The sequence below is a fragment of the Temnothorax curvispinosus genome, unplaced genomic scaffold (genome assembly GCF_003070985.1).
Source record: "Temnothorax curvispinosus isolate PA1 unplaced genomic scaffold, ASM307098v1 QBEX01012734.1, whole genome shotgun sequence".
NCBI lineage: Eukaryota > Metazoa > Arthropoda > Insecta > Hymenoptera > Formicidae > Temnothorax > Temnothorax curvispinosus.
The window spans coordinates 217,526-242,209 of NW_020222514.1; the positions used below are offsets into that span (position 1 = coordinate 217,526).

The window sequence follows — 24,684 nt, forward strand, 5'->3', positions numbered from 1 at the left end:
GTGTGTGTGTGTGTGTGTGTGTGTGTGTGTGTGTGTGTGTAAAAGAAAGAAGAGATCATTCTAAACCCATACTGCATATGCATGCTTATAGTAATTTCGTTATCAATGATCTACAGAGAATTATTTTCGAATATATCTATTTTATTCTTCTAAGCATAGAATTTCGGTTCGAGAGAAATTACCTGTTAAGATAACATTACACAATATCGTTTCAATAACGTGCCCCGCGTGCGAAACGATCGCGTGTGATTCGGATTCGTAGCTGAATTAAGTGCAACTCGTGTCATTCTAGAAAGTGAAACGAACTACAATACGAGAAATGAGACAGACAACCATACTGAACAAATCGACAAGCACCTTGACATTTCTATCATAACATTTAATCACAGTATATCAACAAGACTTATAATGAAAATTAAAACAAGTTGGGAAAGAAATAAAAGAGAAAAGGAATAAAGAAAAGAGAGAAAAAGAGAGACAAAGAATTAGAGAGATCACATGGAATAGATCTAAGATTACGTTTAAGCGTTATTGAAATCCATCGATAATCTATTATTTATCTTCCTTTTTTGTTGTTACAACTTTTTATTTCCAATGATTGCAAGGCTGATTATTACGTGTTTATCATTATGACGATTAAAAACGTTATTCTATTATCGGTATCACTGCAACTGTGTTTTATTAGAATTATGTTATGATTCACATTCATATCATCTTTATCTCTCCTTAGGCTTCCATTATATCAATTGATCTCTATCAAATTTATACGCAACTGCCAATCGTATCACGTATCATATAATTTTTTCCCTTTGTTATATATTCACACGCATTTCCCAATGCGGTCTTAATTTTCCTTATACGTTTAGATCACGATTAAATTTAATACTGTGGTTACGACAAAATGTGAGTTGTCAAAGATTAGTATGAGCGACACCGGTGAGTACAAGGTACAGGTCGTGAGACGGAAAAGGCGATGAAGAAAAACATGCATCGACAAGCCGTGCATCAATAGGCTGGGAAAAGGGAAGAAAAAAAGTAAAATGCTCTAAAAAAAGAGCGGCATGCTAGTCGTTTAGCTTAGACCTTATACCTTTAGACCTCAATACTGTATAGCGTCGAGAAGGACGTAAGTAGGCATTTGCTGAGGGTTGGGTAGAAACGCCGGTGGTATGGCTTCTCCCATCAGACCGTTTGTCTGTCAAACCGTAACCGATATGTACCGTTTAATAAAAATACAAAATACAGACAAAGACGGTCAGGATCTTATGCTAGGATCTATATGTACGTGTGAGGGAAACCCACGAGCATCTAAACGGAGAATCGAAGACGACGTAGAAGTATGAAAAACGATTGGGTAAGCAATATGTATTTGTTTTACGTACCGGCATAGGAGAATACTGGTATTGCTGTGGCATATACAGCGACGGAGCCGGACATGGATACATCACAGGAGCGAACGTTTGATGTCCGGTGGCGGCTTGAGGCCCTGGGCGTTTAAGTGAAGATTAATAAATTTAAATCGCAGGCTGTTGCGAGACAAATGACTAACGCGGCCGAATCATAAAAATATTCTTGCATATCTATTTTGAATATTACGTGTAAAAGAAAATTAAATTTTAAGTGGAAGAATATTCCACTGTAAGAAACACCCAAAAATATAAATGTCCAAATTACAAATCCAAGATAATTTGGTACAACGTGATACTGCGTCCATTGGGAAACAAAAATTCGAGTAATAAACTCGAAGATTTAAACCGTGGTAATGCGAATCCGAGCGGTCGGAAATCCATAATCAAAATTGTCTGCATTTGTATTCGTGAAAGGGATTTATCTCACGACAAAATTCAATTTTATCTTTCAAATGTTCCACTCAAATATATCGATAAACACAAATTCGTAGCATCCCTCGGGTTTTGTCGCAACAATTTCCAGTAAGATTGCATTGTGGCGAGTGACGCTTACCAAACACTCCTGTGGCTTGATAAATCGTTCCTGGATCCGTAGGTGGAGCGATGGAAGTCGTTGGTGCGGCAGCTGCCGTATTATAGAATGTCATGCCATTCTGATAAGCGAGACCTATACCTACCGGCGAAGGAGTAGAGAAATTAAAAACGCGATCTCTGCAATCTTCAATCGTCCCTGATACTGTCACATCAAAAACATATATACAAAGTATCTCAAAATTCTCTACGTATTGCGATAAAACAGATGAATTTCAAACATATTTCTTAATGTTCACATAACAATGTGAACATTCGTATACAAAATATGGTATGGTTAAATCGGGAAATTTTATAGAATTCTCTTACAAATTTTTCCCTAATTGAATTCCGTTCTTCTAATGCAACGAGTTATCATAGAAATATTCTTGCATATCCATTTTGAATATTACGAGTGTAAAAAATAAAATAAAATTTTAAGTGGAGGAATATTCCACTGTAAGAAACACCCAAAAATATAAAATATCCAAATCACAGATCCAAGATAACTTGGTAAAACGTGATACTGCGTCCATTGAGGAACGAAAATTCAAGTAATAAACTCAAAGGTTTAAACCGCGGTAATGTGACTCCGAGCGGTCGGAAATCCATAATCAAGAAGAAGAAGAGTCACATACCGTTCGCGTAGTAGTAAGTACTTGTAGGCACGGAAGGGGGCGAACCGGTACTACCGTCAAAGGATCTGGAGAAGGGCTGCTTCTTGATCGCGGGCGCTATGTTGAGCTTCCTCTCTCTCAAGACGATGCATTCAGCCTGGAACGAGCGGAAACAGAAGAGTCCCGATGAATGAAGGAACCAGCCCGACCGTTTCGGTCGATTGTTCGTCGAAGAAATTTAACATCAATCGTCAATTACGAACCTCTTGTTGAAGCCGCTTGGCCTCCTCCTCCGTTTCGAAGGTGACGAAGCCGTAGCCCTTCGACACGCCGGCGCGGTCCGATATAATTTTCGTGGCCTTGACATTGCCATAGGCCGAGAAAACCTGAGCTAGCTCCGCTTCGCTGGTGCTAGCCGAGATACCGCCTACGAAAATACGGTTCGGTACCAGCGTACCGTATTTCGGCGCAGCCATCGTAAGACTCGCGGCCGAGGCAGGGCTGGAGGCAGGACTAGACCCCTCCGTACCACCGGTCGAAGCCGAGCTCTGTGCAACAAGCAAAGTCCTTCCTTTAATTCGCTATCGCGCGGAAATCACGCGGGGGCGCGACCAATTCTTCTTCCTTCGAGATTCCACGAGTTGGAATTTAGTGACAACAACAAATAATTTATGATCCCCATGTGACGCGATTTTTTGCGTTTTAATGGACAACATAATTGTTTTTGACAAATGGAAAACCTACAAAAATAGAAAATAAAAAAAAATAATTAATTGCGAGAAATGGAAAGACTTTGGATCTAGTGGATTCCTTCACTCCCTTCGCGAAATTAAAATAAATAAACACTTGGTAGTAATTATCTAATCGGAATTTACTCCATTTGATTTTATCAATTTTAATGCATTTTATTAACTAATTTATAACTAATTAATCCTGTCCTGTTAAATTCGCCATTCGTTTATTAACCGTTAACTCTGAGACACATGGCTCTTGACAATCTGCTACTATAGCTTTAGACTCATTTCGTCGGGCAATATCCCTCAACAACAGTTTGCCTCTCGCAAATCAATGACAGCGTCGTTCGTGAATGTATTTACGCACAGGCAAAAACAGACAATGAAAGTGAAAAACTGTCGTAAATGCAGAGTACAAATACGAGCGACGCCGCTGTATTCTCTCTCTTTCGCTGACGACGATGCTTCCCTAAATTAGCGCAATATTACTATCCCTGTCATTATAATCTCATCAGATTCATCAGTCGGGCGATATTGTAGCGGGATACATTCAGAAGCGGCATTGCCGCCCGACGATTTGTATACATACACAAATGCCAGATTTCGAAACGTTAATTAGAAGCACCGAGCGCTCTCGCCGTGCGAGAGGGGCGAGCGCGAGCCGAGAATGTGAATAATACGGGGAAAAGTTTACGGCGTTTCGTACTTCGCGACGTTTCACCTTTAATCTCTTCCAGGAACCGATAACGCGAAACGATAGAGGAAGAGAGGGCTGCTCCTTTCCTTTCCTCTCCGTGCGCGAAGTTAAAGCGCGCGACTTTATCACATTATGCAGATTAACGTACACATGCACCGGCTAAGGAACTACCGGAGTTTGTTTAGCGATTTAAACGATGAGTCACTGCACCACGTCTGCACATAGAGCGGGAAGTGTTCGGCGAGCTAGCTACTGCCAGCGGCTCCTCTTTGCGCCAAAAGAATTTATTTGCTACGCAAAAGCTTTGTCTCCGTTATGTTATTTCTTCGCCACACGACTGTCTGTAAATTCACCACAGAAATCAGAAACGATTCGCAAGATTTTAATAACCGTCGCGTTACCTTCTTCAACACCGGCCGGCAACCCATACGTTGACACGTGTCATACCCGCTGGCTCTTGTGATCGACGGCTCTTCCTCGTTTCCTTGAATTATCGCCGTCACTTAAACGCCGTTGATTTATTTAAATCGCAGTTAAGTCACGTGTTAGCGCGAGACGCGTCGAAAAGGTGCGTGGGAGGACGGCGCGGAAGTCACGTGCGAAATCTCGAGGAATTTCATTCGGCAAAACGGTCCTGGTCCAAAGAAATTTTTAAAAATGTATCCGGGGAAAGAATGAAGATACAGACGGGAGGCCGATGAATCATCGATTCTCAAAGACGGGGACGACACGGCGGGACGCCACGATGCTCCACCGGAGAAAAGTCGGAACAAAAGGGAGAGCAGGGCAAAAGCATCCCGCTGCGTCCGAAAAAAAAAAGGAAGCTGGCACGTCACCCAATCCTCGCCACACGGCAGATGCGGAGAAGAAACGCACGAATGCCTCCGCGTCGGAATTACCATTTTAAATAGTCGCGAAGAGGCATCTTCAGAAGCGATAGAAGCGATATCTGCGTTCTGTCTGATGTGATCACCCTTTATATCCTTCTATCCTGTGCATATAATTCCCGATTAGATAAATACGCAAAGGAGGACCTCCAACGCGAAAAATACCGACCGATCTTAGCGGTGACCTTCCCCCCGCAAACGCATCCCGCGAATCCTCCGGGTAAGGACGCGGCGCGGGGCGAGACTCGGGAGGGTACAAAATCGCATCGTCAAACTCCTCGCCCCCCCCTCCCGTCCCACCCGCTGGCGAATCCCGCGAATGCGCGGGGGACACTCTAGGAATTTCTGCCGCGCGACTATGGGGGTCGGCACGGGGGGACCGAACGAGGGGGAAAATCGCGCGATGCGTAGATCTCGCGAATGACAGATCCTCGCGGAGATTCGGCGTGACGCGCCGCGCGCAGCTGCCGCGATCGGCATCCGGCAGCGTCGAGGAGCGAAGCTACGCGGAGTATCGACTGGCGGCCGCGGCAGCGGCGGCGGCGGCGACGACGACGACGACGACGACGACGACACGTCGACGTTCCAGTTAACGCAAATTTCACGCGGAAGCACGCGACGGGTGAAATGAGGAGAGGAAACGGGCGGACTTGACACACCGCTGCACTCCTCCCTTTCTCTCTCATTTGCTCTCTCTTTATATATCTCTCCCTCTCCCCCCCCCCACCCCCTCGCGACGACGGCGGGCGATGACAGTCAAAAGTGCAAATAAACAAGCAAGCAACCGACTAAACAAGCGAGCAGCACGCACGACGTGCGTCGTCTTATAATCAGCTCCGAGTCTCCGAGATCGGAGCGAGCGAGAACGGAGCAAGAGGGAGAGAGGGATGGGGCGAGAGAGCGAGAGAGAGCGCAGGTAGTAGCGCGATCTCACCTGAGATCGCCGCGTACTCCGATCTTCGCGGAGCCGCACGCGCGCGAGAATGGTACCCCCGACGTGTTTACACTCGCGACGGCAACGAGAGATCGATGACGCGATGATTCGCGTGACCGGTGGTCTCTATCACGGCGATCTAAGAATCCGTGTCTCGCCGTGGGACCCCATTCCCGCTCCCGTCTCCCTCGACAACCCCGGAAGTCGCCCGGTCGGGCGCGCGGCGAATACGCGCGACGGAGGCAACTGCCAAGCGACGAAATCGTCCCCGGGAACGAGAGAGAAGAAGGGGAAGGGGGGAAATACTTGGCGCGAACGACGATTTCGAACGCTCCGACAGGTCGCTCCTGGTCGTCGACGTCGTTGTCAGCGACGACACGTACAGGTTAAAACGCGGATTCCGCGACGCCGGGTGTCGATCGTGCCAACGACGAAGTTGCCGTCGCCGCCGTCGACGAAGACAACGACGAAGATCAAGACGACGACGACGACGACGACGTCGTCGTCGTCGTGCCAAAGGGACGCGTGCGTGCGTGCGTGTGTACGCGCGCGCACGCGCGCGCGCGCGAGCTCGGACGCTCGCGATAAATATCTAGGCGCTCACTCGCTCCGCTCGCTCTCTTTCCTCCGGGCCACTCCGGGCCAGGGTGTTAACGGCGGACACAACCAACTCACCATCTTTCGACGGATTCGGGCGCGCTGGAGGATCCGCTGGCGGCTGTCCCGGCGGCTCGATGGTACCCTGGCCTCGCGCGATAGTCACCTGGACTGCCCAGGGACTGCCAAGGACCGTAGCACCGACCACTTCAGCAGCACTTCCAGCCTCCGGCGGAGAAGCTGCCGTCCCGTGTCCCGTCTCGCTGTAAACCTCCAAACACTACGGGGCAGGCAGCTCTTACAAGATGGCGGCCGGCCGGGGCGACAGCGCCGCGTTACGCCGTGTCCGCGGAACCACAACTCGGGAGAGTCGTCTCGGGGATGCCTCCTCGGCTCGGCGCGCCTGCGTGCGCGCGCGCACACCTTATCGAGAGCGGGTAAAGCCAATCGCGTGTCGTCGCGCACGCTTCCGTCGGGTATGTGTATGTACACCGGGCCGCGTTAATTAACGCCTCCTCCCGCGCGGTCGGAATCTAAAAACACTGAACATTCGGACGTGACTGATGCGTCGCGCAAAGGGACTTTGATCAAACTCCGATTAACTTAATGGCCGATTAATTCAATCTAATACTCTGAGAATGACTCTCGGAGCAAAAATTTTTATTAAACGAATTAAAATATTACTCGTTAAGTTGATTGCCAATTAAATTAATCGGAGTTTGATCGAAGTGGCGACTAGAAATGACGTTATTATATTTAATTTCTGATTTATAATCTCGCCCTCGTACGCGGAACGCGACTGCACATTTCTGTCGACAAACGCGGCGAAATGTGTTTAAATACATTTGAATTGGACAGGCTCGATAGATATAAGGATAAGCCAATAATTATTATTTTTTCTTCAAAATTTACTGGAACGACGACTGAGAAACTTACAGGCGCATTTATTTTGCAACGTAGCCCTTTACTTTGAAATGCACTCGAAAGAATGTTCTTAATTGAATTCTCTCATATCACACATATCACATATCAAATATCGCATATCACATATCACACTCTCTCTCGCATCACATTTTTTTACTGCTGTTTGTTAATTGTCAAGAGAAAAGAATAGCTTTCGAACAATTTTACAAATGCGTTGAAGCGACTTGAAGCGTTTCTTTTCATTCAGATATCTTTTTATTTGAAAATCGCACGCAACAAAATTCTCAATGCGTCACTTCTCGCCTCCTCGCATAATGCCGACGAGATAACTCCTTAAAAATGGGCAATTTTAGCATTCTGAGTATTTTTTTTCCTTTTTTTTTTTTTTTTTTTAAGTACATAATGACCTTCCGAGCCTTCCTGTCCAGGAAGGCTGCTTTACAGACGTTGCAAAGCCGCGCACTTAAGGATTACATTAAGCGCATTGAAAAGCAACGGGGATTACGTTGCGAGAGGATGGCCCTTTCCTAGAATTTTCCACACTGCTGTCTCTCCCAAGTAAATTTCAAAGGTGACACGCGAAGAGCTATCGACTAACCTTTTTCAAAAAATCTCCGATCGTCCGTGCGCGTTTCTTTCTTGCGATCGGCGTGTCCCGACTCCCGCATGCGATCCTTACGTGCCCATCAATTTCGCCGAAGACTTTTCTGCAATGGCGAAGGTGAGACGAGGGTGAGACGAGAAGAGCAAATCGGACGCTAACGGACTTCCAACAGATGTGTGCTCCGAAATCGCGTCTCGATCTCGAAGCCTCGGACTTACCGAAATGATCCACGGATCGGCGATCCCCTGCGACGACGTGTCGCGCGCGAATCGTGGAAACTCAACGGAAACCTCGAATGGAAACGCGAAAATACGAAACGGTGAAAAAACGAGAAAAACCGAGGACGAAAATGGGAACTGGAACTGAGAAACTCAAACTGAACGCGAGCGCACGCTCGTCGGAGCGAGGGGGAGGGGAGGGAACACCGCGACTTCCGGTTGCAGTGACTTCCGTCGTCGTCGCGTCGCGTCGTCGACGGAACGTCGCCACAGGGACCCCTAGGGAGGGAGGGAAATTCGACGGGGGTCGTTACACGCGCGGGGGAACCGATCGGACGCGCCGATCGTCGCCGGCGACGCGAAATGGACGCCGCGTTAAATGCGCCGTGCGACGCTGTTTTGACTAGCGTCGCCCGCAAATTAGCTGACTGGCGCGAGAACGCTGTTCAGGTGTTTGCAGAACGGAGACAAAAAGGGGACGACGCGCGGAGGCGGAAAGGTGGCGTCGAATTCCCTCCCCCCATCCCCCCTTCGTTTACTGAGTTGTCTCGGAACGGATTTCGATCGAGATTCCGGACCCAATTGCCGAGCAACGTCCGTTTTACAAATTAATACAAATTAATGCAAATAGAACTACCGTTTTGTTGCTCGACACGTGAAAAGAAAAATCCGAATCGTACAGTTGGAAGTTCTGCTCTGCAATTCTGCGATCGTCGCCGATTACGTTGAATATTTCACGTAGATACTCCCTTTTTTATTCGCAGCTACTTCAAAATCGCAGCGGTGACATCTACAGATGAATCTACGAAGCTTGAAGCGACTGATCCGAAGATAAAAAGATTTTCTTCCTTGAATCGCGAAGATTGAATTTCAAGATATATTTTGGAAAATTTTAAAAATAAAAAGCTTATATATATTAATTTTAGAAATCAACTTTTAATACCTTTGTCCTTTTTAATTTTTAACAGCCATCTGTTCTCTTAAATTTTACTAGCTTCAGTCCTGTTTTAATTGCGAAACGTAAAATAATCGCTCTTTACTTTTTTTTTTATAATTAGGAGACGTTTGAATATTTTCATCGCTTAAAAATCGGATATACAAAGTATCTCAGGTGTATCAAAATTATATTGTTCCTCAACGAAGTCAGGATACCGTCTGGATATCGGTTATATGTCAGCGCAAAATTATGAAATAAGTAGTCATTAATTACATATTTTACATGCTATTTCTAGTAATCAATATGTCATTGTCGCAAGATGTACTAAGAGATCGCACGAAATATTTACAAAAAAAAAAAAAATATACAGGTGTTACACTGTTGGCTTTTAGGCTTTAGATATCATTCACGTTTAAGTCGAAACATGTTGCGCTCGTTGGCACGTAGACGCACGGTTTTGTCTCTTCATTCGAATAGCCCGGGATTTGCTGCGTGATATCAAAGCTCTGAAAATTCGGAACGAAAAGATATGAGAATATTTCGCATTGCTAATCGTCTAGCTTAACACTTTACGACGGAGCGTAATGAGAACCAACAGAGAAGGCTGTATACACTAATCCAAAGAGTCGACATAAAGATGAATAATTATTTACCTTTTAATCGTAGATATTCATTAAACAAATTATAATTTAATAATAACTTAATAACGTTATACGTGTCTTCCTAAAAGTTACACGTAGAAAAGTCACTATGTCCGAGACGTAAACTGTGCGCGAGCCGCTGACGACTTACGTATCTCTTATGCATGGCCAAGCAAAAGGTGCAGACTTGCGGCCTTGTCGGGCAAGCGCCGCTGCTCTCTAAGAGACGCGTGCAGGGTTGATCTATGGAACCCGCGATGAGCATGGCGTCCAAGTGGCTAATGTAACTGCTGGCCAACCTTAATGTCTCTATTTTCGACAGCTTCCGGTCGGCCGGCTCGGTCGGGATCAGCGTTCTCAGGACGCCGAAGGCCGTGTTCACGCTGCACAACGAAGATCGCGTTCCTTCAGACTGCGCACCCGCGTCCCTAAATCGCTCTATCAGTATCAGGCCTATCTCGTACGTTACAATCACGTTAAAACCGGAAGAAGCGGTCCGAAGATAAACGGTCCATTCAAGAGAAATCTCACGCGGGCAAAAACGCGCGCGCCGAATCTTATTACCTTCCTCTCTCGCGCAATGAGAAAATGAATAATCCGCTTATTTTCGGCGGCTGACGCGCGAAAGACTCGAGTCGCACGAACAGTCGCAAAAATGCTTTTTCACCTATGAGTGCGATCTCTCTCTCGAGCGTTCGCTTGGTACCGCTGCCTCGTCGGCTCCTCCCGCCTGCGTGCCGCCATGCCGTGGACGCGACTACGGAATAGCGATTACGCCGACCGTTCACGACGACGCCGTCTTCATCAATGAGCGACCGGCAGGCACAGCCTCTTTCCGTTCCTCCGGAATATGAAATTTTCTCATCTCTCTGTGTCACGCATGCTTAACATCCCCCCCGTCCCATTATCGCGCTCTCTCTCTCTTTTTCTCTCTCTCCCTTTGCTCCTTCTTTCCCTCAGCCTTCCGAGTCGTTCGACACGCATGTGAGCCGCACGTGTGTGCGATCAGGGACGGATAAAGATCTTCTCTCTCTTGCTCTTTCCTTCCCCTCTTTTTCCTCCTTTTCTGTTCTCTATCACAGTGCGCTAAAATTGCGGCGAAAGAAAAAAAACATAAAGAACGCAGAATAAATAAATTATAAATTACATTTATAAAAATATCATGTATCTTAGGAGGTAATGTGTTCGCATTCGAGAAGTGTCAAAGTGTGAACGTCGAAGCTATAATTGAATCTTGGTTACACATTTGATCGCCCCTCGCGTACTGAAGTCAAACTTACAATGAAGTACATACTTGCGATAGAAGCGCTAGAGAAATGCTCCACACAACACGCATTCAACTTCGTCCCTGCTCTCTCCCACACACACCCACACCGCCGAGCGCTGCATTCCGTGTAAAGTGGACGGCGGCTGCGTTTCGCATTAAGCTCAATAAAAACGTGGATGACCACAGCGACCGGGCGATAGAGAAGGGTATAGGGAAAAAATTCCATCTGCAAAACTAATTAACGTCCCCCGTTACAACGTGCTCCCATCCGCCCGCAGTTTCCCCGATTTTTCCAGTTTCTCTCTCTCTCTCTCTTTTTTTCTTACACGATTACGCTGCTGAAAACACTAAACGCTAAAATTTATAGTTTCGTCGGCTCGTCGATCAAACTTCAGCGCTGGGCGACGTATAATCATGCATGGATTACCTAAAGCGCGAGAAAGAGAATAATTGGAAGAAAAACGTGCTGAGCCATTCCTCGATTTTCGTATGAAATGTTTACTCAATTAAATAACTTGGTTACATCGAATCAGTTACACAGCATAAAATTTACATGTTTCTCAAGTGGTCGTCATATAAGATTATACTTCAATGTTCGATATTGTCGAAGAAACATTACGCAGGGTCAGCTAATATAAGACAGAAGTAAATTTCCATGAATTTAATCATTATCGTTAATCGTTGATGAACCGCGCCGCTTACCGGGTAGGTAAAAGGAATACCTTAATAGAAATACATATAGAAAATATTCACGAGTGTCTGATATATTAATAAAATAATAATAAAACTTAGATTACACATTTTACGCGACTATGCGGACGATCGAGCAGATTGATGTGGAAGGTTCGTCGTATGGCGATTATAAAATGCTCGAAATGACTCTGCGTCGTGCATCGGGTTTTTTTTTTTTTTACGTAAGGTAAACACCGACATAGTCATTTTTCATTGTACTTATACGCACTACTAATGCGACATAATATAAAATTAATTGAAACTAGGTAAAAGTTTTGGCGTGTAGAAAGATGGATAAACAAAACGTTCCACTCGCTCCAAGACCGTTCGGCTTGTCGCCCTCGGCTCCTCTTTTTTCATCACTTTTACATGATCGTACTTATCACTTACGAGAAAATAACTCTTATAAAACATATATATAATTATATACAGAATGCCTGATAATTACCGTGCAGTCTCTCGTGGACAAGTAGAACAAGTTGAACCGAATAGAAAAGTCCATTATCTTTACCGACTTTTCTATTCAGTTTAATTCGCTCTATCTGCACACGAAAAATTGCACGGTAATTTTCAGACATCCTGTACATTATATATTTAATATACATAATTATATAAATATACATAATTACATATATTTAATATATATAATCTTATATATATATTCTATGTATATATATTTTTAAAAACACATGTATATACACATATGGAAGAATAAAAAACGCGGTGTAATTTCACTTCATACAAGCACTTTGGCATGTGTACCACTTAAAATCAGATTTAAAAAAAAGATAAAGCCAAGATCAATCGCGAGGTTGGACGCGATCGACGAGCGGTGACGTTGATAGCGCAGAGGAGCAATTATAACGGTATAATATCTAGAGAACTTGAAAATAGCTTATATATCAAGCATTTGTCGTATTTATGTATATATAAATCTCGATCTCTCTAAGAATGTGCCAGCACCGATGATGTAGCGCCGGGTCTAAAATATCTTGTACTATTTACAATAGCGAGACAATTACAATTATCATATTCGTCGCGCATGTGTGTGTATATATATATATGTATGTGTATGTATATATATGTATATATATATATATATATAATTTCTTTCCTCGATCTGAAAGACCATAAAAATAACTTCTGATCTTAGATGGTAAATTACAGCGATATCCCGAATGGCTCTTCAAAAGATCGTCCGTGCCTCGAAAGAACGCTAAGTGTATTGTATATTACACGCGTACATACGTTTAATATACGCGAATATATGTATATAACATATCGCGCCTAAATTGTTTGAGTGATATACATATATCTACATATATTATATATATGTATATATATATATATATTTTATATATATAATATTATATAAATATATTAATATATATATAATGTATATATTATATACATATAAATATGCTTATTGACGCGATCCACGTGCGGCTTCTTCCAGTGCGCGAACTTTAAGCTCGCGCTCACGCTGTTGTCTAAAAAATACCCTTTGTTAGTTCGGGTACACCCTACTGCCTTAAGTCATAGCATTATGCAACAAAGTCAGGTAAGCTGTGATAGTGATTTCAAGGGACGAACCTTAGGTACTCCTCGTGATGTGCCACGAGAGACGCGTGCGCAGGGAACCGATCACGCTCCATCATGAGGTGCCGTTGCAGCTGTTCGTGGTGCGCCGCCATATCCGCATAAGGTCTTCCTAGGAGTTCCGCCGGGTGAAGCGCCAGGGCGGGATCGCGCGGCATTAAACCGGGACGAGGGTAATTGGCGCTGGCCGCAGCTGTGGACGAAGATGACCACGTGTGTTATAAGAAACAAGAGAACGAATTCAAGAGACGTTACTAATTCGCATTATTATTCAATCATTGCCTGGCGCGCACAATAATTAATCTCGAAAGAGTACTCGCTTAGCGAAAGCGTATTCTCGTAACTTGTAAAGATAGAGAGAACTCCGCGCGCGGAATTAAACAATAAACCCTTAAGCTAAATCCCTGAAGTGTTACTTCACATCTCCAGGCACACGCACACGCACACTCGCGCCTATTCCTCGACAACACTCACTCGCACTTGCACCTGCGACGGTGATAAGCGACTAGCCAGAGATCAGAGTCGAGCAACTGGAAAATCGCAGGCGTGCTGACGATAACGGTGCGGGAAAGAAGGATCGTCCTGACCTAGACCTTAGGCAAGTGTAGGTAACGTAGGACGGATCAATGAGAAAATACACGGCTGCCGAGCGACGAGGAATAAGCAAGAGCGGCGGTTTTCTTAAAGGAGAAGCTCTTCGGGAAGCTTTTAGAAGAAACATCCTGGATTTGTGTAGGACCTACCCGGCAGAGGAAATCCAGCCGCAGCCGCAGCGGCTTCCTGCTGTTGCTGAGCCTGTTGCTGGGCCTGTTGCTGTCCCGGATGTAAGTGCAAGTGCGTATGCGCATGCGTATGCGCGTGAGTGTGAGCATGATATTCGGGCGAGATGCCAGCCATTTGCAATCGGACCATCGGGTCAGCGGCCAGAGCCAGCCGTTCTTCCAGCTGGCCGTGGTGATGAGCCGCCACGGGATGGCCAGCCGCTCCACCCGCTGGCCCCCCGCCGGCTGCAGTCGGAATCCCTAAACGCGACAGCGCTTCGATCACATAACTCGAAGATCACAGATACGATTCTCATGCCCGATTTCTTCATCTCCAGCTAACCGTCGGAATAAAGTTATCTCAGAGAGAAAGAGGGAGGAGTCGCTCCTTTAAAATGTCTACCGCTACAGTTATGCTACAGTTATGATACAGAGAGCCAAGGTCTCCTTAGCCGTCTCGTGGACAGAGTTAACTGGCGCTGAAGAAATCGGCCATTCGTTTTAAACAATTAGTCTCTACCTACGTCGCATCCCTCAAAAGTCTTGGCGCTCTCGGTCTACTAATTCTTTCACCCCCGACCTACCCGATTTTTCTCTTACATCAGCCTCTCGGCTATAAATTTTTTAATCAATTCGAATTTTGAAAAGTACAAGTCGTACGGTCGAACGAATGTAAATAGTCGACGAGGTCTCTATCTCTACCGCCGAGAAGTGTGTTAGCTTTGTCAACAATTACCTAATCGTTCGAGTCGTTCCCTCTCGAGTTGGCTCGGACCCGGTGGTGCTCCGTAGAGGCCGAATTGGTGTAAGGCTTGAGGAGGTCCAGAGGGACCCGGTGCCAAGCCGGCGGCAGCGTATCGACGATGTATCTCCAGCCAGTGAGGATCGACCGGTGGCGCCGGCATCGGTCTGGGTGTGCCCTTGAACAGCTCTTCCTTCAATCGGTCGCTTAATTCTCTCTCGCGTAGCTCACGTATCTCGCGTTCCCTCTTCTCGCGCTCCAAGTGCTCCAACTCGAGGCGCTGAGCTGCCGCGGCTTCGCGTCCGTAAATGTAGTGCAGCATCGGGTCGGGCGGGGCTGGATGTCTCGCGGGTGAGAAGGCGGCGTGCGGTCTAGCGTATTCGGACAGTTGCCTGAGCGCCGGGGTATCCGCATAGGAACCTGGACGCGTGGCGTAACGGTCGTAAGGCGAAACGACGGGCTCGAGGGGACCACGACTGGGCGGTTTGCACACCTCGGGCTGCTTCTCGGGCGTCGTCATCTTCCGGGCTTGCTGCGCTGCAGCGGCGGCACGATCGCGCTCCTCCCGTTCCCGCTCCGCCTGCTTCCGCGAGCGTTCCTCGCGTTTCCGCGCGAGTTTCGAGTCCGGCACGGGCTTGAACATCAGGTCGGTGCGCGTGCACGAGTTGTTCTCGCCGCGATTCCAGTGTCTCAGGAAGATCGCCGACTGCGATCGGTGACACTCGGAATCCTCGATACGCGGCTCCGGTGACGGTCCACGGGGGCTGGCGGGATCCTCCGGTTCCTGGTCCATGTCTTGCTCGATCTTCGGCTCTGGCACGACCTGCGGTTGCTGCGATTGCGGCGGACGATGATGATGGTGCCCGGAACTAGATGACGTCAGACACGTTGCCGAGACCATCGCCTTGCGTTGGCTGCTGTGCGAGCTGTGTGACGAGGAATGGCTGTGGGAGCTGTGCGAGGAGATGGTCAAAAGTTTGTCGTGGTGCAAATTGGTTGGCTGCTGATGCATGCTGGATGAATGATGATGACTCGCGATCAGGTTCTCGCCCTCCTCCCTGCTCGTGACGCTCGAGCTGGTGCTGGCGTGATGCGCCGCCATCATGGCGCTGCTGCTCTCCTGGCTACGCTGCGGCGAAGGCGGCGGAATGGCATGAGGCACTGGGCCGTAAGCATACGGCGGGAAGGACGGGTATCCTCCCTGGAGCGGCGCATATCCCGGATAGGCATGAGGATGATACGGATGCATGGCGGTGAACAGCGAGTGATGCATCAGCGGATGATGCGGATGGAAGGGATGTGCCATGTGCGGGCTCGGTTGTTGCGCGGGATGCATCACTGGCTGCGGGATCGAACTGGGCGGCGGTGGCAAACTCGGCGTTGGAGTCGGCGTGGGCGTCGGCGACGCCGCAACCGGCTGTATCGATGGTACCGTCTGACTAGCAGGTGGTACGGAGTGCTTGCTCGGCGTTGGTGGTTTGCTCGTGCCGTCTGGATCCTTCTTGATGTTATCCAAGCTCGGCCCGGGGAAAGAGGAACTTTGGAAGCCCGGTACCTTGACTTCTTTCAAACTTTGCAGAGGATCCAGTTCCGGTGGGATGATCTCCTGCTTGATTTTCAAGTTCTGCGGTTCCATCGGTGGGGTTCCGGCCAGATTGTAGATACCCACGGGCTTCTCCATCGGCAGCATCCCGCCGGACTGTATTGGCTGAAACAGATTACTTGGTTCCGATCGTTGTTCCGGTTCGTTGTTCTCGCTCGCCCGCTCCGGAATACGATCTGACACCATGCGAGAGTCGGGAACTCTGCTGTCTCGAACCCGCTCGCTCGACAGTCTGTCATCCGCTAATCTCTCGGCGTTTCTGCTCTCGGCCGACATCACGGTCAGGCCGAGCGGCTGCGACGGCGGGCTCGGCATCGACGGCATCTGCCCGATTGGGCCACCGATCCCGGCCGACACGCTCTGCGAAATGTTGAGGTTCAATGGCGGTGGTCCCGTCATGTTCTGCGGCAGCGTTTGCGCGGAACTCTGCAAACTCTCGGTCACATGACTACGAAGATTCGTTGGTCCCATATTCTGCGCGCTGGGCGGAACGCTATTCGGTGCCATCTGCGCTGATATATTCTGCGACAAATTCTGTGGCACGTTCTGCACCGGTAACTGCGGCGGTGGTGGTTGTACGTATTGCATACTCAGACTTGTCGGCAGTCCACCGATGCCAGCACCACTCTGCTGTTGACCGGGCGATATTACCGGGATTTGCGAACTTGGGATAGTTGCCTGCGAGCCTACGCTCGTTATAATGCCAGGTATCGTTTGCGATAGATTGCGAACCGTAGTCGGACCGGCGTCGCTGGGAACTGGTCCAACCTGTTGCGCAGACGTGCTCAGGTTCAACTGCGTCGGTTCGGGATCCTTGCCTATTTCTTCGTTGGACATCGTCGGCGACATCGTCGATTCAATTGGCATCGGTTCCAACTTCAATGGTTGAGTCATAGCTAACGGCACGTCTTCCGTCTGGTCCATCATCTTGCTTTGATCCACTGGTTCTTGGTCCAGCAAGCCGGGCGGCTTCTTCTCCAGACTGTGTATCACCGGTACCGATATTGGCAGGCTCTGTATCACGGCTGGCACCGGGGTAGACGCCGGCGTCGGCTCGGATGGTTCCTCGGGCGTCGTGACGGCCGGACTACTCACGGGCTCTTCCGCACCGGCTACGCCGGCGACCGTCGGCGGCGTCGGTTGATTCTCGTTTGCGTCGCCCTCCGTTTCTCTCTCCGGCTCATCCATCAGGGAGTTGCTGTCGGTAGTGAGAGATTCGGACGGACTTTCGGGCCGTTCGCCACCGCCGCGCTTCCGCTTCTGCGCGTCCTTGTCCTCGTCGTTGCAGGCGTCGTCCACCTGACCCGAGCGTTTTTGACCCTTCTTGGGCGTGTCCGCTTTGCCGGACGATTTCTTCTTACTCTTATCGGGCGTCTGTTGCTGCTGCTGCTGTTGCTGCTGCTTCTCCTGATCGGGCGTGTCCGTGCCACCGGTTCGTCGCGGTCTCGCTGGTCTCGGTGTCTCCTTAGCCTTGTTCCGCGTGCGCATCCTACCAGGACTCTCAGGCGATTCCGCCGGCACCGGGCGGAATAGATAAGGCGGCGCGGGTGGCAATTCCCCGGTCTTCTTCAGGTGTGATCGACATTCTGCACAGAGTAACAATCGATCCTTGCCGGCCACCTGATAATCCTTCGAGTTGGTGGAGAAACAGTGCTGGCACGAGTGTGCCGTGCCGTTCGTATTAGTGTCACGCGAGTCGCTGTCCTCCTCCGAATTGTCGTCCTCGGTCACGGAACTGATCTCGCCGGGATTGTGGCTGGCCGGAGTGCCGACCGGCACGGTCTCAGCCTCGGACACGGCCTCCTTCGCGCTAATGTTGGCCGTCGGCTGTGTGTCCTTAGTTGGCGTGGGTACCTCCTCCTTAGGTGTGCCGGCGCGTGAATTGCGCGTATTACGAATTCGCCGTAGCGAGCTCTGTCTGCGTCGCCGATGTGGTCGATTGTTATTTGCGCCCGGCGTCTTCTTCCATAAGTAATAAAATTCGACGAGCTCCGGCTGTGCAGAGACAAGGTACAAAAATGGACACTTGACCACAATAAAACTTTCTCCTACCGTAACAAAGCTTTGAATTTAAAAGATTTATGTATTTGTCGACTAAAACAAAACCAGAATTTACTTGTCTGAAGTAATTTATATGAATTAGAATAATCCTGTTTTTTTTTTATATTAAAAAAAGTTTCGCCTGTCAATTTTATTTCAAGCAGGACTTTACAGAATGAGAAATCTGCAGCAACTCAACAATTGCCATGTTAAATTTTGTTGAAAAATGAAATTGAAATAAAAACCTCCAATTTCAAACAGATGTTACTTAAAATTTATTTAGTAACATCCACAGTTTTACTAACCTCAGTTTTAGTTTTCAACAAAATTTAACATGGTAATTGTAAGGACTAGCGACACAATTCCAAATTCCACATCAAGAGACATATAAAACTCATCCAACAAAATTGCTGCTACAATTAGAGCTTCTACGAAATTTATAAGCGTTACAACAAATTCCACAACTTGCGTTCATACTTTATGATTCTAATAACGACTATTGTTATATTTACCGCTGTTTGTGATATGCGCACTGACGATGACCTTATTGCAGGTCGAAACGTTTGACGTGTGTGTGTATTTATTTAAGTTATAATACTAGCACTAGCAGCTCGGTTCATTAACCGACTTTATTTTCTCCAATATTTCATCTACTGAACTTTGAATCACTTTTATTTTATAGCACGACTAAATAGTTACACTTTTTGTAATTTCTAATTTTCTTTATTTTTTTTTAATCACAAACATTTGTTTGATTGAAATATAAATGCAAAAGCGTAGGGGAAAAAAAGGCGTAACACGGGTGAAAAGCACGAGCTTACAAAAAGCCGAACCGTCAGGTAAGACGAGCAAACCGAGAATGAAAAATGAAATCTTTACCGTATCTTTGTGAGGCAGTAGATCCTTCCTAATACGCGCGAAATTCTTTCCGAACTGCCGTAGGCCCTTGACGAATCGCTTCTGCGGGGAACAACGAAAAGGACAAAAATCCGCCCGTTAGAAAACTCTCTCTTGTGGTCATAATGTTGTCAATAAAAGAGAACGAAGTGGCACATACAGTTTCGTCCTCGGACCACTTCTTGTCGACGCTTTTCGGTATGGGACATTTGACGAGTGCCTGGAGCGCCCTACCGGGATCATAGCCAGAACTGTGGAGGGTGTCCAATGCGTTGATGGTAGTGTCGTCTCGGGAGGCGGCCACGCAACCATCATCTGGAGAACCGCCGTCACACATACCGGCGAACGCGGCCATTGAACGGGCCGCCCTCAAGTACATGAGCAGATCCCCGTCCAACGCCATGGCTGGTACCCATTTTAGCTCCTCGCGCTCCTTGGAGAATTCTGGATCGGGTGGCAGCTCTCCGGGGGGTATACCCGGCCGATACTCAGGCAAACGGGCCTGACAAGAAACCAACTCCTGTAAATCCCAAAATTCGGGATTGCGCGCGGTTAGCACCGATGATGCCAAAGCGTGTTAGTTAAGTGTGACACACCGGCTCGCCTTCTCAACACGGCCTAACTTCCGCGAATTAATCACTTTGTAACAAGTCCGTTGTAAGTCCGTCCTGTAAAGTCCCCCTTTTTTTTCTTTTTTATTCTTTTCTCAAGAAAATACCGATAATGAAGTTACATATATAAATACATATTTTTTTCTTCGTCTTCCTTTTTCATCCTATACGCAAACAAGAGAAATTGTGTCATTGAATATTTTATAATCCCCTTTTTCTTTGTTTGTAAAGATAAACGCGAGATACATATTCGCGAGCATGCACGCACTTCGTTAACGCGATAATCGGCCACTCCGTTTATGATAATTACCCGATAAAAATAGAATTATATCTACGAGTACATAAGTTGCGTAATGTATTTATCGTTTTACAAAGTCATGATCCGCGACATGTTTTCTAATAGGTGTTTGCAAAACGTACGTAAAACAAAGAGGAAGAAAAGGCGAATGTAGCAAGAAAAGGCGATTGTATCTGTGACTGATCGGCATGCAGCTTGCCCATTAGTCACAGATACAAATGCAGACTACCGAATGGAGAACAAAGCTTCACCTCTTCGTTTGACGGTTCTCGTTGATACCGCTTCAAATATCCCATACATATATATATATATATATATATATATATATAGATATATATATACATATATATAAATATATGGGATATTCTACGCGTTAGGAAGCGCCGAAGTGAAAGGTGACTTCAGATTTCAGGACGGTCTGTACAAGCGCTCGTGCTCACAGATGGTTCAAGTAAGCAATCGCGAATAATTGTTGTATGCCAACAGGTATAAACAGTGCGAGGGCGATGGTCGATCCGCTTATCGGTCGTGTCAATTAATTATTTCACCGTGACTGAACACCACTCCGAATTAAGAAAGCGTCTTCACGCCAAATGAGCCGCAATTAAACCACCATTAATGCATCGGCTCCCAAGTACGTGTTTCACGCACAGCGCGTTGCCGCTTGCAAAGAAAGACTTTCCACCGGCTTTTGTTCATACACGCCGCCACACGGCGGTCGTTCGTGTGATACAACAAGTATCGCAGGAGAGCTTAACGAATACATTTCACGTGCAGCAGACGAGACAGGTCTACACCTGAAACATTCGAAGCTCTTTAATGCGTGATGCGTTAGTTGAACCATCGGATGGGAACCGGAATGCCAATCTTATCTTCGTAATAATTTCAAAAGTATTTTACATTAAAGCCGCCGCTTAAAGCGGCATCGACGTGTCTTTCGCGGCTTCGATTCGTGGCTCGAATGTCCCCCCGATTAGCATAAAGTGTCTCCTCGCGAAGGTATCCCTCGGATTTACATTAAACGTGACATTTACTGTCATAGGAAATTTTCGGAGTTGGCGGAGTTATGCGAAAGAAATGCGAAGTGGTTCCTGCACGGAGTCGTGTATGCCGATCCCGAGTGCCTTATCGGTCTTATCGCTGAGAAACTTCAAGACTGATCCGCGTACTTCATACGTTTCATATTGGATTACATATATATATTTATGTAATATTCCTCCACGAGGTACAACTTTTCGATCGGAGCATTACTTTTCACTGTCCGTCAGCGCGTGCGTATCTGTGTGGACATTTGTGTACGCACATACACGCGCGAACGTGCAGCTCTCTTTACATTCGTTTACATTTATCTGATTTATTGACGTAAAGAGCGTGTGAAGATCCCCACAATCTCTCTCTCGCGTTTCTTTGCTCAAGGCAGGACCGTGCATTTGAAAATGGAGAACTATATTATGTGCTCAATGCAGTAAGAAATTATCTTTGCAATGCAGATGCTCGAATATCTCTTCTCATAATTGTATATCATATTTTTAAGATACTCAGTTTCCGATTCCATGAATTGCTTAATCAGCCATGAGATATGGAGATTGTTTTTCTATGACAAGTGCTTTCTGTAATAAGAAACTTTATCATCACGAGGAAAAAATTCAACGTTACCTAAGACAACACGAGGACTCTTTTATCTACACACATACAATAACGATTACACATATAAAGTCATTACGTAATAGCGATCGATTGATGCGGGGAGGATGACAATTCGAAATTTCGTCCACACGCCCCTTACCTCGCGAAACAAACGTCTACGATAATAGCGCAAGCCTCGGGATAGGCACATTGTGCAAGACAGTTAAATTAGCAAGAAAGTTTTTCAAGATATATATGGCAAACCTGATGCGAAGGGCCAACCCGAATCTCGCCCTGGGTGCCAGCAGACATCTCCCCCTCCTCCGAAGCTGCTCCGTCTTTCTCCAGCGTTTTGAGCGGCTTTGATCTTGGATTTTCAGTAAATTCCTATCATCCACCCCCTGAACCGTATAGTTATGCCATCAATATGATTGGAAAGACGATTTTGGCAACAACATTTACCGCTAACATGCTCGCATCTCGGCGTCTTTGTAAAAGATAAGAAAAACTACATTGTATATGCATCGCGCGGCTTATTTACAGAGACACAACGTAACGGAGAGCGGCTCAAGCTCTGCGATAATTTTCTACAGCGTTAGTGTGAACCTTTAGTGTATTTGCATACCACTGATTTATCAAATGAAAACATACGAAAGAGCATCCGTTGTTTAAAAGTGTTCGCGCTCACATCTACAGATCTATTGTTGATTCTTGAGAATAGTTTTTTTTTTCTTCTTCCTTGAATGTGAAATATCAATAAACTTCCAATATAAGTTACAAACACACGCTAGTCGAGTTTCGGACACACACGTTTCAAATAAAATGATGAAAAGTTTTTCCTGACGCAAAGCAAATACAAGATATCTACATCCCTCATGAGAAGCCCAATCCTCTCAAGCTCTACAAACTGAAATAAACACAAGAAGTAAGTTCGCGATATTTTCATACCATATCAATATAAAGTAAACTCACGAAATTAGGGTATCCAGTTCGTGTAATCTGTTAATATATAATTTCAAAGTATAGTATTTATGGCTACCTCTCATTTCTCTCTCTCTCTCTCTCTCTCTTTCTCTCTCTCCCTCTTTCTCACACACGCGCGCGCACACACATGCTCCTTCTCGCTCTCTCTTTCTCTCTTGCTTCAAAGTGGTCTTGAGTCACGGTGAAAGCGGCAAACAGGCTAATTAAGCGCGCAAGCTCGAGACGCCTTCAACGAGGAGGACGATCGCGACGGTCAAAGTCGAGATTCTCGATCGCGGATCGCGAAAGCCGGGAGGCAAACACGCACAATCCTCGCGGTGCGTCGAGCGAGAGAGCGCGCTCGCTCGCGAGCGCGCGCACGCACGCTCGCAAATTGTCACGCGCGATCGAGATCGGATCCCGACTCCGACGACGCGATAATCGCGTGGCGTCGCGTCGCGGGGACCCACGAACGACGGACGCGCGACTCACCCGTGCTGTCGTCCCCGCGCTCCGTGGCGGCAGCCTCTCGTTCAACGACGCGCACGACGCGTCATCGTTTTCCCCGGAGGACGATCGCGCCTCGCTTCCTTCACGAGCTCCGTGCGATCGCAAGGCAAGAGCGAGTGTGCCCGCGCGCGCACCACGCACGCACGCACGCACGCACGCACGCGAGAGTGCCTCCACTGCCTCCGCGGCGGCGGCGTCGAGTGCGGGGACCGGAGTGCGGATCCTCGCGGGAAAGGGCCCCGCTCGACGGCAGCGGCGGCGGCGGCGGCGGCGACGACGGCGACGGCTGCCGCGTATTCCTCAGGGTCCCTCCTGCCCGTACTTCAATGTCCACAACACCCAAACGCGGCGGCCATAGTGCGGCGCACGGTAGCGACGCGGCCCGGCCGTACTCGCGAAGCAGCGATTCCGCCTGTCGCGTGGCCTCGCGGAATGCCGCGCGTCCCTCGCACGGTGTACTTGACGCTCGCGCGTTATTACCTTGGTTTCGCACGCGCCTGATCGGGATCAATCCGGACTCGTTTTGTTTTACCTTTTGACTCTTGTCGAGTTTGACGAGTTTCCCCGAGGAAATTTTATGATCGACGTATGGGAGCGCGCAGGCCGGGGTGTCGACCAATGAGACGCGCGGCTTAGGACGCCAAATTGGAAATTAGGCTACTGATTGATTCTGCAATTGAATTTTCTGTACTTTTCATTATTTCTCCCGTTCTAATTCAAATCAACGGTCTAATTATGTATCTGTTTTATTTTGGGTGCAGAAAGTATTAACGCAAAGTATTTACACGAGTATTACGACCGAGAATGGAACAGTTACAAAGAACAAACCTTAAGGTCTATCCAGACAAACTCGCAGATGCATAAGCACATGCGTAAAGAAAATTATCCAATCGCATTGCTGTCATATGGACGCGCGTAAAATGCGATTGAATTATTTTATATTAAAATTTAATTAATTAAATAATTTTAAGGTCTATCCAGACAAATTTGCATAGGTGCATAAGCATACGCATGAAGAAATGGATTGGTCTATTTCCTTATGCATATGTATATGGACCAATCAATTTCCTTAAGCCCGTATCAGACTACGGATTGGGATTGAGATTGGATTGAAATTTAATCAATCAGAACAGAGAAAACTGATCTCAAGTTTAGTAAACTTAGCTCTGATTGGTCAAATTTCAATCCAATCTCAATCTCAATCCATAGTCTGATACGGGCATTATGCTTATGTTAATACGCTATGCAAGTTTGTCTGGCTAGACC

The 24,684-nt window shown here is 47.1% G+C and overlaps 3 protein-coding genes across 7 annotated transcripts in view; all 3 read right to left on the bottom strand.

Moving 5' to 3' along the window:
- Positions 1–6,829, bottom strand: part of LOC112462750 (atrophin-1-like) — a 10,491-nt gene extending 3,662 nt beyond the window's left edge. The window contains exons 1-5 of one of the 3 annotated variants that reach the window (XM_025028718.1): positions 6,524–6,829; positions 2,860–3,144; positions 2,618–2,753; positions 1,963–2,076; positions 1,383–1,486 (exon numbers count right to left, since the gene is read on the bottom strand). In XM_025028718.1, coding sequence (XP_024884486.1) covers positions 1,383–1,486; positions 1,963–2,076; positions 2,618–2,753; positions 2,860–3,144; positions 6,524–6,526 — 642 coding nt within the window. In that variant the 5' untranslated portion in view covers positions 6,527–6,829. Of the gene's footprint in view, positions 1–1,382; positions 1,487–1,962; positions 2,146–2,617; positions 2,754–2,859; positions 3,145–6,523 lie in introns of all 3 variants that reach the window. The other 2 variants (XM_025028716.1, XM_025028717.1) reach the window with 2 other exon arrangements.
- Positions 6,830–9,107: 2,278 nt separating this feature from the next.
- On the bottom strand, positions 9,108–11,155 carry LOC112462751 (basic helix-loop-helix transcription factor scleraxis-like). Its single transcript, XM_025028720.1, has 4 exons — positions 11,064–11,155; positions 10,437–10,855; positions 9,921–10,197; positions 9,108–9,634 (listed from the first exon to the last, which is right to left on the bottom strand). The coding sequence occupies exons 2-4, from the start codon at positions 10,511–10,513 to the stop codon at positions 9,524–9,526; spliced, it is 465 nt and encodes a 154-aa protein (XP_024884488.1). The 5' UTR covers positions 10,514–10,855; positions 11,064–11,155; the 3' UTR covers positions 9,108–9,523.
- On the bottom strand, positions 11,085–23,330 carry LOC112462748 (arginine-glutamic acid dipeptide repeats protein). Of its 3 annotated transcripts, none has more exons than XM_025028713.1 (7): positions 22,210–22,978; positions 19,571–19,930; positions 19,393–19,473; positions 14,865–18,468; positions 14,111–14,389; positions 13,362–13,560; positions 11,085–11,270 (listed from the first exon to the last, which is right to left on the bottom strand). In XM_025028713.1, the coding sequence occupies exons 1-7, from the start codon at positions 22,255–22,257 to the stop codon at positions 11,198–11,200; spliced, it is 4,644 nt and encodes a 1,547-aa protein (XP_024884481.1). In that variant the 5' UTR covers positions 22,258–22,978; the 3' UTR covers positions 11,085–11,197. The 3 variants fall into 3 exon arrangements, with proteins under 3 accessions (XP_024884481.1, XP_024884483.1, XP_024884482.1); XM_025028715.1 differs by lacking the exons at positions 11,085–11,270; positions 14,111–14,389 and adding exons at positions 11,515–13,258; positions 22,985–23,330 and having other exon boundaries at positions 22,210–22,852; XM_025028714.1 differs by lacking the exon at positions 11,085–11,270 and adding an exon at positions 11,515–13,258.
- Positions 23,331–24,684: the final 1,354 nt, after the last annotated feature.